The 15,204-nt window shown below is 36.6% G+C and overlaps 1 protein-coding gene across 4 annotated transcripts in view; it reads left to right on the top strand.

Moving 5' to 3' along the window:
• Positions 1–15,204, top strand: part of LOC122427551 — a 128,980-nt gene that overhangs the window by 41,286 nt on the left and 72,490 nt on the right. For 2 of the 4 annotated variants that reach the window (XR_006265439.1, XM_043447103.1), the window contains exon 3: positions 9,956–10,048. Coding sequence is in view for 2 of the 4 variants with exons in the window: in XM_043447103.1 (XP_043303038.1) it covers positions 9,956–10,048 (93 nt within the window). In the remaining 2 variants the exon portion in view is untranslated. The remainder of the gene's footprint in view (positions 1–9,955; positions 10,049–15,204) is intronic. The other 2 variants (XR_006265440.1, XM_043447106.1) reach the window with 1 other exon arrangement.

Genomic DNA, 15,204 nt, shown 5'->3' with positions numbered 1-15,204 from the left:
TCGGGTTCAGTTCCCGATATGGAGAAGGCGTCCAGTGTGTGGTTATTTGAGGATTGCAGGAAAGGCAGAATAAACAGAGCTCTTTCACAGAAATAAAGTGTCTCAATATTCCACAGACTCTTGTTAAAACTTGACTAAGTAAGATCAGGAAATGAATCAGGGAGACGTCTCTGTTATTTTGTTTAAAGAATATCCTCCCAAAAAAAAAAAAAGAATATACTCCCATAAACTTCTGTTGAGATTCAGTGGAAAATGACATGAATTTCCATCATTTCAATTGTGGACTAAATAATATTACCGAAACATCTATTCTTAAAAACTGAAGATTTGGTTTCCAGACTGCAGAATGTCTCAAACCCTTGTCTCCTTTCACTATTAATAAATCAAGGTTGCATTTTGTTTTCCACTCAACATTTGATTTTACTGCAGGTTCTTAGAGAAACCTTTCATGTTAGTGAATTTGTATTTAAAGGGCAAATCCTGCTGATCAACTTGTGGTGTTTTCTCCTTCATCGTAACTATGATTTAGCTGTTATAATCATAGTATATAACCTGCTAAAAGAATGAATTTTTTTAGGCACTGTGGTAGAATATAGGTATATCTGAAAAGAAAAAAAAAAAGATTTAAATCTCATATGTATACATATTGCACTAGTGGTAAAAAAAAAAATTGACCTGCCAATGCAGGAAATGCAAAGACTCAGGTTCAATCGCTGGGTGTAGAAGATCCCCTAGAGGAGGAAATGACAGTCAATTCTAGTATTCTTGCCTATAAAATGCCATGGACAGAGGAGTCTGTCCATGGGGTCACAAAGAGTTAGATGCGACTGAGCGACTGACCCCACACAGCACATGTCTATGTTTCAGATGAAGGATCTGAGACTTAGGAAGCCCAAGTCACCTATTAGTGTGAAGGGCCATCCTAACTTACTCAAGATAAAAAGGATTCTTTGGACCCTGGGCTTTTGATTTTAAAACCAGGAAACTCCCAAGTAAATCAGGAGTAGTTCACTCTGTCATTTATTCAAGGTCATACAATAAGTTGTAGATACAAAATTCAAATTCAGTCCTTCACATGCTCCCAAATTTCATATTCATTTACATGCTGCCTGTTTGATTTGGACTTCATCCATAATATTTATTTCCACATTGAAAATCCTATAGTGTCAATAATTAAGGTTTCCAAGAGCAATAGAGAAATGAAAAAAATTCTAGTGAGGTATTTTAACAGAATTTTAAATTATGTAGTATTAGCAAATTTTATTTCTGCTACAGATGTTCATCTTCTTATTACTTGCCAAAATTACTAGCTAATAGATTTATTTTGCATACTGCTACATTATAAAATCATATCTAATTATTTATGGGCTTGTTGAGACTCTCAAATTAGACAATTATTCCACTTTCACTGTGAAAGTAGAAGTTCTTAATAATTTTTTGTGAATGTTCAGAGAGATTTAGTGTCCCTCACTGGGCCTCCATTTCCAGTATCAATATTAGAGACATTTACAATACATAAAGAAGAGACAAAATAGTAACATTTGAACTGTTTTGAAGATAAAGGTAGGAAGCTAATGGATATGTCATGGGGAATGAGGAAGTGTATCAAGACAAACTGGATGAGGGGACAGTTAAACTTTAAAAAGGATGGCAGGTACCACAGAGTAGTTCTAGCAATGTTCTCCAAAAGACATATGAGCTTAATATATTTTTCCTTGTGAAATTTCACCACCAACCTGTGTGCATTTCTAAGGAAATACTTTATCTTTTCTTGGATATAATTTCTAAACCTTCAATGACATTTGATTACTTTCTTTCCAGGTATACTTGAATAGAATGTTACAGATATGGTTATTTTTCCAAATGTGTCTTTAACAATAATCTAAAATTTGTATCTTAATATTAAAAACATTGAGATAAATGGGGGAAAATAACATTTATAGCATTGTACATTAAACAAACAACAGCATGATAATAGTCCACATTTTAAGCCAAGGATTAAGGATTTTGAGTACTTGTTTTCATTCTATTAAAACTTGTGACTAACTAGCTGGGTAACCCTGAGAAAAATCATGTAATTTCTCTTTTTGGTTTTCTATTAGTAAAGTGGGGAATACATTTGCCCATAGGCATGGAAAGAAGTTCATCTATGTGACCATGATGCATGTTGGGAAGGAGAGTGTTTGGTAAATTTGAATAAGGAAAAGAATAATCTTAATAGTCAATAGCTATATGTAAACCCAAAGAAAATCTAGGAGGCTTTTGAGGCAAGATGGGTTGGGTACCAATCACAAGATACTTGAGCTCACTCAGTTAATTCTTAGGCACTTTTAAGTTTGTGAATATTGCAGCACATTGGCACTTCTTAAACTTCAGTGTGAGTACATACTACCTAGAGAATCTTGTTAAAATGCAGATTACAATTCAGAAGACCTGTGTTTAAGTTTGAGCACTTGTGCTTCTAACAAGCTCCCAGGGGATATTAATAGTACCTGGACCAGCTACCACATTTGAGCAGCAAGGTGGAAGGCTATTTAGTTTCCCAGTTGCTCAGAGGGATGATGAAGATAAGTGGCACTGTGATGTATAAGCAAGAGTCACTCTGATGTACTGGATATTACAATATGAGACTGATTTGGAATTTGGATAAAGGAATATGAGTGTGAAGTAATAATATGGCAAGAGAGAACCTGAAAAGGGTAAAGGATATCAAAGAACAGACTGGAAAAATCTTCCAGAAATCTATAGTTGAGAAAAGTCTGAGTATCTAGAATACAGAAGCAACTTGCTTAAAAACAAAACAAACTCAAACAAAACAATAAGGCAGAGAGTGGTTCTTGACCAGAGAAGAACAAATTTAAGCAAACTTCTTCATAATAAGTTAAAATAAATGGAGACAGATACAGTTGGATCATCTTCAAGGTCTCAGAACGAAGGAGGAATCTCCAACATTGAGTGGTAACATCTCCACATGTAGGGAAGAACCTAAAGCCACTAACAGAAAAGGACAGAGGATGAGGGGGTTTTTGAAGAGAAAATAAAAAAAAATTAGATGCTTTTCAGGTAGTGATATGGCAAAAAGGCAAAAGAAAACGGGCTAATAATTGATGTTGCAAGTCACCTCCTTGGGAAATAGAACCCATTCTTTGAAGAGTGAATAGCAGAGGGCAATCCTTCTGAATCCACTGGGAAGGAAAGAAGAAATGAGAGACATTATCTAGAGCAGCAATTAGGGAGGGAGGCTACAGAAAATGAAATGTTCCCTGCTGGGTTTCAAGCTAAGAAGATCAAAGAGGTCAGTGAAGGAGATGAGCAGGAATTGATCCTGAATCAAGAAATAAATGCGGAATGAAAAAAGTCACAAGAGAAAAAAGAAATCACATTCAAAGGGTGTCTTTACAAATTAAAATCACAAAAAAATGATTGTTTTTATGATTCCCTATTAAGAAGGGAGGCGATGACATCAGTTCCAAGTTTTGACAAATTCTAACTAACCAAATTAAAGACTGATGGAAATGGATTGCATCATAAGAATAGAAATTATTTTTAAAAGCTGAAAAGAGCAACATGATTAAAGAACATGTTGAAATAAAGTGGTGGGGCAAAGAGTAAAAACCAATGACCAACTCATTGAAAAACATTATGCAGAGAGCAGAGTAAAGGAAAAGAATTTGCAGATGTAAAAATAAGAATTCTGTTCATTTGAAGGAAGTTGGGAGGTTTGTTGAAGCTTGTCTATGACAGACACACTGGAGTGCTCTTGACCCTTGATGAGCCCCAGTAGACTTCCTCTCTCTTTGGTCCTTTTCCTGACTTCTCACCCTCACTCATTTGTTAGTGATATATTGCCCCATCTTCTTTCCAAAGATATCTGAGACTGTTTAAAAAACCAGAGCCAGAGAGTAGTTAGCTGGTAAAAGTGGTAAACAAGACAATTTTGTTCAGGAACTATTACAATAGAGGGAATGAGACCTCAGTACAGAACTGGATTCAATTCCAAATACAGCAGTGAGAATTTGGAGGCAAGAAGGGAATTTACAAGGATCAGTGGGAATTTACAGCAAGAAGCAGGTTATGGGGAGGGATAGACAGAAATGACTGAGCGGAGATTTCAAGGCTAGGGGGAATTCTTGATGGCTAGATCTAACAGGATTCTTGCTGAAGGCAGCCCAGGATAAAACAGCTGCCACCTTGATGGGTGGAAGGATGAGGGTTTTAATCAGTTATCAAGAACGATCACATACTGAGGATGAGAGTTGGGCATTCTCACTAAATTGACTAGCAGGATTCTTGCTAAAATTGAGTTATGCAGATGTAAGGGCAAGGCCCAAGGATAAGGTCTACTGAAAAAAGCACTTAGAGGAGGTTGGCTTAAGTTTGGTCAAAAAGAGACTTCGTCAGTCAGAGGTTCAACTCTTCTCATATTCTCCCTAGACTCTCCTGGCCTTCCATGTGTTTGGCATCACCATGTCTTGAAGACCTTTACTTTTTCATCTCTGCCAACAAAATATCAAGGTTTTTCTCTTCTCTGGTTTTCCTTCAGGTCCTAGTAGATAGCTCATTGGGCATTTGATAAATGAATTTGAGTTAAATGCTTAATAGTAGCTTCTATCTCAGTTCTTCCAGACGTGTTTGTAAGACTAAGTAAGTGATGTCTGCATTGGGATTATAGGACCAGAAAGCAGATAACTTCATTTTGAGGGTATATTTAGCTGCATGTACTCCCTGGAAAGAAGATCAGTTATATGTGATAGGCACAGCACTATAATTTTCAAACATCTAATTGGACTTGGTCTGTATCCAATCTGCCATTAGTCAATGTTCTCAAATGTATTTTAGGATTTATCAGAGAAAGAGAGGGGAAATTATCCAAAAACAAATAACCACATGAATCATTACTGATTATGATGTGTCTCATTAAAAAACAAACAAACAAACAAAAAAAACCTTTGAGATGCACAGAAAAGTAGACCAGAGGTATAATCAATGACTATCATGTTAAGGATAAAAGGAAAAATGATCAAGCATTGAAAATAATTTAAAAAATAATAATTTTAGCATAATATACACATAGAACTAGCTGGCATCTTTCATTATAGTCATCATAAGAGATATCGTACAATGATGATTCTATTGCTCATGACACTTTTAAAACAATTTCTGGAAATTTTCATCAGGACCATTTTATAAGTTATACAAGGAAATTATTCCTGTAAAATTATAGTCATTGCCTGCATATTCACCATAGCATCTGGATCTTTATTTTTAAAAGCAAACAAATAAAAATGCTTATTGTTGAAAATTATCTGAGTGAATGTAAGTGAAAGGATCCACGTGACAGGTTGGAATAAGAACCTAAGTAACACTGAACATAGTTTTCAATCTCAATTTGCTTTGAGGATCAAATTTCCTTACTTCTTACTGATGGTGCTCTCTATTGGCATTTGTTTTCCAAGGCAAGAAAGAAAATAAACTTCATTCACAATTTATTTGGAATAAACAGGATGACATATTCCCTTTGCAATTTCTTTAGGCATGAAAAGGAAATAGCTCCACAAAAGATTAACTTGGAACAGCATATTAATATACTCACCATTATCAAAGCAGGAAACTAAGCTAAACTTTTGGCAATTTCAAAGAGTCATTTTCAGAATGGAAATTACAATGTGTTTATCTCCCAGTATGAACAACGCGGAATCCCTATATAGGCATATCACTCCGATGTCCAGTTTAGAATTTGGGAATCACATTGCATGTCTATCATTGTGTTATGTATTAACATAATATTTTTGTGTTCCTTCCTCCCAGTGTGAGTCAAAACCACTCGATATGAAAACATTTCCCTTATAAGCGGAGGGTTTGATCATAACCACATGTATAAATGATTCTATTCTTTTGGTATGGATTATTTTAATTAAAAGTTCTCTGATTAGATATTACATATAAGGAAGTCAAATTAAGAATATGTCAGTAAAAAGTTTATTTCCTTAAAAAAATTCCCATTAAACATTCACAGTAAATGCCCTCCTGCCTTGCATTTTACAGTTGTGTCATTGGGTAATTGTTTGGGGACTAGCCAAGAAGAAATAGAATAGTCACCGGGTTTTGGACAAAACTGCTATCTTTGCTTTCCATCTACAAACACAGAGTTATAATAACATTAAGTCCTGGCATGTCTAAAGTAGTTTATAATCTTTGAAAGAGAAAAAATGTGGGTGTATATATAATTGTTAGGAATAGTAAAATGCACACACCATCTTTTCAAGGAGGTAGAGAAGTCACATGCTTAAGGCTGTGGACTTTGGAACACAGACCTGATATTAGATTGAATCAATCTTTTCCCACTAACCAGCACTGTGGCTTTCTGAGTAGGTTGCTTATCCTCTCTGAGCCTTGTCTGTCAAATATCAGATGCAGATGATAGCACATTTTTAAGACATTTATTAGAAAAAAATTATTAAGGTAATACATGAAAAGTGCCTACCAAAGTAGTGTGCCTTATATGTTGTAAATAATTCATAAAATACTGGTAATTCATAAAACATAAATATATGTGTTTATTATATATCCTCTTTAGAACAGTTTATTATATGTTGTATTAGTCAAGTCCACTTTAGAACTGATTTCAAGGCCTGCCAAGGGAGAGGAGAATATAATGTTGTTTTCTGCTTCTATTTCTACTTTAATAAAAAATGAACATATGAATAAATATCTGGAAGAGGTTTTGTAAAGCACAAAGATCTCCACTACAAGATTCATTCATTCAACAGAGATCAGTTTAGGTACCCAAGAGAAGTTGGATTGTGTTTTGTTTGGAAACCAATAAAGACTTTTAACCAAAGTGGCATGATATGTTTAAAATAAGTATTTTGCTGCCATGTGTAGAAATCCTTGAAGGGGAACAGGACTGAAACTAGCATGGTCAGTTAAGAAGTTTTCACAATGGCTTAGATAAAACATCATGGTAGTGAGTGGGGAGGTACTTGGATCTTCACCCATGGAGCAGACAGAATGTATTAATAATTAGATATCAGGAAAAGGAAAGCATGAACAATTTAGGATAATTCCTCCATTTGTAGCTTGATCAACTGCAATAGACAACAGTGCTATTTCGTGAAAGAGAGATGACAGAGACAGAGAATCAGGTTGCAGAAGAAATGAATCAAGCATTCTCAGTTGGCCATATTAAGGCTGAGATTCTTACTCTGAGATTCTTACATCTCCACAGGGAGATGTCCAGGAGGCAGTTGAACATAAGGTACGACATTAAGGAGAAGGGACAAGTTAGAAATAAAAATATAAGAATCTGCAGATCATTGGCATAATCAACTTAATTAGATGAGTTTAACAAGGAAGAATTGGAGAAGGCAATGGCAACTCACTGCAGTCCTCTTGCCTGGAAAATCCCATGGATGGAGGAGCCTGGTGGGCTGCAGTCCATGGGGTCGCTAAGAGTCGGACACGACTGAAGTGACTTAGCAGCAGCAGCAACAAGGAAGAATAGAAGTAAGAAGTGAACTCAAAACATTCCCAAATTAAAGGTTGACTAGACAAGAATAAGTAAAGGAAAAGGAGAGAAAAGCCGTAGCAGCATGGCTTTTCATAATGAAATGTTTTCCAGGAAGGAAAATGTTTTCAAAACAGAGACTGGATGATGGTGTCAAGCCCTTCTGAAAGGGCAATAAATGAGACAGTGCTTGTGGAAGCATCTAGTACACTTAACAACACACAGTAGGTGCTTAATAAATACTCTTCCCTCTACTTCTTATTTCCTTTCCAAGAGGTCGTCTGTTCAGTTCAGTCGCTCAGTCGTGCCCAACTCTTTGTGACCCCATGAATCGCAGCACGCCAGGCCTCCCTGTCTATCACCAACTCCTGGAGTTTACTCAAACTCATGTCCGTCGAGTCGGTGATGCCATCCAGCCATCTCATCCTCTGTCGTCCCCTTCTCCTCCTGCCCCCAATCCCTCGCAGCATCAGGGTCTTTTCCAATGAGTCAAATCTTCGCATGAGGTGGCCAAAGTATTGGAGTTTCAGCTTCAGCATCAGTCCTTCCAATGAACACCCAGGACTTATCTCCTTCAGGATGGACTGGTTGGATCTCCTTGCAGTCCAAGGGACTCTCAAGAGTCTTCTCCAACACCATAGTTCAAAAGCATCAATTTTTTGGCACTCAGCTTTCTTCACAGTCCAACTCTCACATCCATACATGACCACTGGAAAAACCATAGCCTTGACCAGACGGACCTTTGTTGGCAAAGTAATATCTCTGCTCTTGAATATGCCAAGAGGTCGTAGTGCTTAGTAATTAAGAGCATAGGCATAGGGACCAATCTGCCTAGGTTTAAATCCATCCTCTGCTGTCCCATAACTGTATGACCTTACACACAAGTCATTTTACCTTTCAATAGTTTGGTTCTTATATTTTAAAGTGGGGGCAATGGCAATGCCTATTTCATAGAGATAAAACCAACACATTGCTATTAATCACTCAGAATAATTACCATTTTCATTCCTGTTTATTTTTCCCATGTTTAGTATTTTCAAAAACTATCCAGTAATAAATATGAATTACCTTTTGATTTCCATAATGAATTCTTAGTTGAGTGACAATAATTAATTTTATTTCCATAGCTAGAGAGACAATGAGCAAATTCCACCTTGCTTCTCACGTGGTGCACATGTCTGCCTTTGAAGAATAAACTTATTTTTATTGACTAGAATCCTGACAGTGTGTGCACACAGTAAAGGCAGAAAACAAAGACTGGCGGGGTACCCAGAAAATTACAACAATGGAAAGTCATTTCCACCCATGGTACCCAAGGAACAAGAGGAAGAAATGGTGCTAGTGGAGGGCACCATTCCTACAGAACTGGAATTGCAAAAGAGTGGTTTCTTGGTGGGAAAGAGGAACTGATGCTTACCAGGGACAAGATGCTGATAAAAGGAGGGAGAGGGGATGAAAGGTACAACTTTCCCTTTCTTTCACCTTCATATCCCATTCCACTGGGACCAGTGATGATTCTAAGGAGAAGTCAGCTGGCAAGGGAGCCCAGAGAAGCATCTTCAGATATTGCCTTCAAGGCCCAGAAGTCTAAGGCCCAGCATGGAGCAGAGACTAAGAAGCCAAAGAGAGAACAACCAGGCATGCTTTGTTATTCTCCAGTGTTTTGTTCCTAGCCAAGTCCTAGTAAATGATACCCCAATAAGGGTGAGTCCTTCACATCTCAATACCTTCCTGCCATGCTGGTAGACAAAGCACCATCAGCTTCTAAGTTGCATTTAACATCAACTAGGTTTTCAAAGATATCAAACAATATGGAATCTCCTTAGTACTTTGCTTCTAACTTTAATAACTATACACACACACATATATATATATCAGTTGAAAGAATGTAAGTTATAAAAATGAAAAGCTTATCTAAACTTTTCTGAAGCATAAGCCAAATATTTTGTTTGTTTCAAAGATTTGGACAGAATTCCTTGACTTGATGACATCCCACAAGAATGCCTTCATTCCTGGTTTTTACTGGAAACTACTAAACTGTTGACACCATGGATTTTAAAAAGTAAACAGATGGGCATGTCTCCATGACTTCATTTTAGGTTGAGAATATAAATATTCAGAGAGGCAAAAGACAATGTCCCTATTTTTCAATGTTTGTAAATAAAAGAATTTGCTAATGTCATTTTATCCATCCATCCATTGCCTGCTTGTTGATGTTTGTCTATGTCTGTGTTGGGAAATTCTTCAATCATCACTCATTCTAGGTAATTTAGAGTTGTTTTTTTTAACATATAAAGGAAAGAAAATTTTGAAAATAGGCTCAGAAGTCAAAGTACCTAAAAATGTGAGATTAGTAAAATTTGTTATAATCATGACAAGATGAATGAAAAATCCTTTTCAGTGAAAATAACTTTTCTTTATAAAGAACCCCCTTTTTTCATTTTACAGGCCAAAAAGAAAAGATATTTGGCATGGAGTAGTACTGGACTTTAGCCAGAGGAGAGTTTGTTCAGAACTTTGTCCCTCCTTTAATCTGGGTGAGTTCAAGCTACAGCAAAATTATAGTTTCCAGTATCCCTTGAATTTCCAAAGAGTTCTGCTGAGAAGGAACCTCAGAAGATAATGACTCAACACTGTTAAATTCGAGACAGGGAAGCATAAAAATCTTTGATGTTTAAATAATACCAGAAAACCAGTTTGCTATCTCTCTTGCTATGACATTTGAGATGAACAGACCATAACCCATAGATGCAAAATGTTACCATCTTCCCAGTAAAAGACACTTTGGAAAGTAATGGACACTATTTACTTTCATATAATAAGCTGGCATACACTACCTTGTCATTTTCAAACAAGATCAGTTCTTATACAGTTCTTTTGAGTGGATACTGTACTATCACATTCTGGTGACCGATTATAAGCTGCATTTTGCCAAATAGAATCAGAGAGCAGCAAAGATCTTTCATGACAAATTAGTAAGCAATTATTATAGACCAGCTAAGTACAAAGGCACATAGTCAAATTAGTAAAAGCAAACAGTTTGTTAATACATTCCTTGTCTCTGTTTATTTCTCAATTTTTAAAATTTTGTTTAAGAGTACTTTGTACAAATTATTTTTTTCTGTAATGTAATGCCATTAAATTTATATCTTAGGGAGAGGATATGATCTTCTGACCTCTGGTTGGACCTTTGCTCACATCAAAGATGCACAATAACCAGATCATGCACTTCAGGATCTAGCATTTTGTCTGTCAAGAGCAGAGCCATATTAAAGAGAAAAGCAATGAGGGGAAGAGCAGGGTGATAACAGCCAACAGGTGTCTTAAATATTCAGAGTAGGTGGTGGTGGTCTGACTAAGTCTAAGTCGCATTCGACTCCTGTGACCCCATGGACTGAAGCCCATCAGGCTCCTCTTTCCATGGGATTTCCCAGGCTAGCATACTGGAGTGAGTTGCTATTTCCTTCTCCAGTGGATCTTCCTGATGCAGGGATAGAATCCCCATCTCCTGCATTGCAAGAGGATTCTTCTACCGCTGAGACACAAGTGAAGCCCCTCATAAAGGAAAGGGAGCCCAAATATTCAACAAGTTTCAAGATTGGAACTGATAACACCAGCAAGATTGAGTGCATAGCCCACGGAAGTAACTTTTATTTAGAAGCAAAGCCTACAGAGTGGTGGTCTGGCTATTTTGGTTTCTAAAAGACTTTAAAAGTAACAACTCATTTAGAACCTGTCTGTTGCACAAAAAATTTTTCTTTTGGTATGAAAAGTTGCATATTTCAATGTGGTCAAGGTGCATACCTTAGGGAAAAAAAAGCCAAGTTGACTAGTTGAAATATACTGTGGCTATGAAAGAGGAACACGGAGGCTTTACTGGGAGATAGCTCTGTGCGCATAGTCGATGGAGAGATTCCCAACCACAGAATAAATACAGATGATTCCAGCTGAGACAGGCATCAGTGCCATTTTAAGTATGAATCCAACTTCTGGGTATGGCTTATTAAAGGATTTTTTTTTCAGCACTTTATAATGCTGTGTAATATAAATTGGAATATATTTTAATGGTACCAATTCACTCTTCAGCTAAACATGTATGGATCATCCCCTATTTTTTTTTTTTTTGTAGCTAGTATCAGAGCATATTTATTTTGCAAAATGCAAACCTCTAGTTTTCTAGCAGAGAATCATACAAAACCTCAAGAATATAACAAATTTTATCTTTGACCAAATGCTTTTGTTTTCCAAAATTATTTTTTTTAGTGATAACACATTCTAGAAAATGTTTTGAGTTATACTATCACACAGTCTATAGGAAATAGATTTACTAGCTACATTGTTTTATAGACTCTCTTAAAATAAAACAGAAATATAGAATATAAGAAATAAAATTTTCTTTTTATTATGTTTTTCCAATTAATTTTTTTTACATGACATTATAGTCCAAAATAATAAATTCATTTTCCCAAAGCCACATAGGTAGGGAATATCTGCTCTGAAAAAGTTATGGTGCTTATTCATTACCCTGGGCAGCATATATATTAGTTGATACATGAATACACTTTTGTTATGCAAGGAGAGTGTATTGAAAATGCATGAACAATATTATTGGTTATGAAAGCCTTTATATTCTAAGATACTAGAGGACAATACTGAAAGGTAGAAATAAATGAATTGTAGACCAGAAAAGGAAGTTTCTGTCAATTGATGGGTTGGGAAGAAAAGAATATGACCCACTGAAATGTAGAAAATTCATTCTAAAGATGATTTTTGCTGGATTGTTTGTTTTGTTTTCTTTGTTTTGGTAGAAGAGTATGACAAAGTGAAAAAGATGATGAAATCAGGGAAGTACTCTATGAAGGACTGAGAAAAAGTGTCAGTCAATTAAATTCTGTATGGAAAACCTGATGACTAGGATAAGAAAACTTGGCAGGTTTATTGAAAGTTTCCATTTGATGAAGATAAGGACCATCTCTAGCTAGGTTTCTTTTATAAATAAATGCAGTACTATCTCATTGTCATACAATTTGTGATTAAAATAATTGCAAGTAACACAGGGTACCATGAGATCCATCAAAACATAACAAATAAGATTTGGCTGATAACTTGAATGTATGAGGGAAAGTCTTATTATAGTAGTCTTCATACAGAGTGACATGATGTGTAGGTAAAACCTTGCAAATACTGTGGTGTGGAGATGGTTAGTGATGGTCTGTTACAGCCCACTACCAAACCACTACAATGATGGGACAGTGGTATCACATTCCAAGCAAAGACTACTGGAAAGACAAAATCTATGTAAGACCTAGATTTTGGATAACATCTGGATTTAGGTTGAATCATTCATTTATGCAGAAAGGCACACGAAGTGCCAAAACTCAAATGTTGCATATTACTGATATTGCCCTGATTGCCTGCAAATGGTGTGATTTTTCTTCATCTGCCAATTGATAAGAATTACATACATTCTTTTCTTCCTTAAGAAAGAACATTTGTCTAATCTATACTTAAGCTCTTTCAACCCTTACAGGTTCTAAGTATTACTGATAATAGAACATTAAGCACAGGTCAGTTTCACACAAGGACCTTCTACAAGCCCTTAGCTGAGAGTTCCCAAAAGAAGCCCATATAAAAACACAAATATAATTCTGACTTTATTCAAAGGAATTATGAAAACTGGACTTAAGAGAATATTGATATATAGAAGGCACAACTTATTTGATAATTCATTGGCAGATGTCAGAAAAAATTAGGAAGTTGGCATCTGGTCCCATCACTTTATTTCAAATAGATGGGGAAATAATGGAAACAGTGAGGCACTTTATTTTGGGGGGGGGGGCTCCAAAATCACTGCAGATGGTGACTGCAGCCATGAAATCAAAAGACACTGTTCTCGGAAGAAAAGCTACAACCAATCTAGACAGCATATTAAAAAGCAGAGACATTACTTTACCAACAAAGGTCCATCTAGTCAAAGTTATAGTTTTTCCAGTAGTCATGTATGGATGTGAGATTTGGACTATAAAGAAAGCTGAGCACCAAAGAATTGTGGTGTTGGAGAAGAAACTTGAGAGCTCCTTGGACTGCAAGAAGATCCAACCAGTCCATCCTAAAGGAAATCAGTTCTGAATATTTATTGGAAGGATTGATGCTGAAGCTGAAACTCGGATACTCTGGCCACCTGATGCGAAGAACTAACTCATTGGAAAAGACCCTGATGCTGGGAAAGATTGAAGGCGGGAGGAGAAGGGGACAACAGAGGATGAGATGGTTGGATGACATCACCAATGCGATGGACATGAGTTTGAGCAGACTTTAGGAGTTGGTGACGGACAGGGAAGCCTGGTGTGCTGCAGTCCATGGGGTCACAAAGAGTGGGACATGACTGAGTGACTGAACTGAACTGAACAGGCATAAATCAATCTCTGAATTTGTCATAGATTTGAAAAAGCACAGATTTGGTGTAAAAAGACATCCTCATTCCAGAATGAGGATACCTTTTATTACCACTTGTATTATTTTGGGCAAGTCACTAAACTTTTCATAATAAGCTTCCAACTCTTTTTTAAAAAAATGTTTATTTCTTTACTGTTGGTTGCATTGATTCTTTGTTGCTGTGAGCTGGTTTTACTCTTTACTGCATTGCACAAGCTTCTCATTGTAGTGGCTTCTCTTGTGGAGAAGCACAGGGTCTAGGTGCACGGGATTCAGTAGTTCCAACATGCAGGCTCAGTAATTGTGGCCCCCAGGCTCTAGAGCATGGGCTCAGTAGTTGTGAAGCAAGGGCATGGTTGCTCCAAGGCACGTGGAATCTTCTCATATCAAGGACTGAACCCACGTCCCCTGCACTGGCAGGCGGATTCCAATCCACTGCTCCACCAGACAAGTCCAAGCTTCCATCTCTTAATTCAAAGAATTATTCTAATACTACTTGCTTTTGCTAATTCAGCTAGTTAGAATAGCTCATTCAATACCCTGAATCAGTTCTGGAAATGTGTTTTCCTCCTTCCTGATTCATTATCACAGAGCATCTAAGTCTTCCTTTTTAGTTACCTAGTGCAGTTTGTCACACAGTAGGTACTCTATAAACATTGTGAAACGTAATTGAATAATGCACAGAAAAGGGAATATAGTACTTACAGACTTTTCTTGAACACTCTAAAGTGAAGAATATTGGTGAAGGCAAAAGTACAGTGAAAAAGGGAGGGAGGGAAGACCTAAACATACATAAACCTGCTAGTTTTCCAGAATTGGTTGTAAATCTTCTTATAAACCCATGTAACAAATGCTTCTAGCCATTACACACTGGATTACCCCATGATGCTGTGTGCCTGACTTTATGTTGCCCTCTTCTCACGCTCGCTACAGTTAATGATCTGTACAAGTGTTGTCCAACAGAACTTTCAGCAAGGATGGAAACTCTATGTGTACCCTGCCCTGTTAGTAGCCACTTGCCATTTGGAGCTGTTGAACACTTGAAATGTGGCTAGTATAATTGAGGAGTTAAGTTTTAAACTGTACTTAATCTTCATTATTTTAAAATTCAATTAAATAGTCACATGTGGCTAGTGGCGACTATACTAGACATGACAGATCTAATAAGTTATAGGGTTAATGAATGATCATATTCCTTCTTGGAGCAGGAAAAGGCTTCTAAGACCGCATAGTGACTCAAAATTATATGTGCCTGAAAAAAA

The sequence above is a fragment of the Cervus canadensis genome, chromosome 25 (genome assembly GCF_019320065.1).
Source record: "Cervus canadensis isolate Bull #8, Minnesota chromosome 25, ASM1932006v1, whole genome shotgun sequence".
NCBI classification, from domain to species: Eukaryota; Metazoa; Chordata; class Mammalia; order Artiodactyla; family Cervidae; genus Cervus; species Cervus canadensis.
Note: the sequence above shows the minus strand (reverse complement) of the source record. Positions and strands in the feature narration are given on the sequence as shown.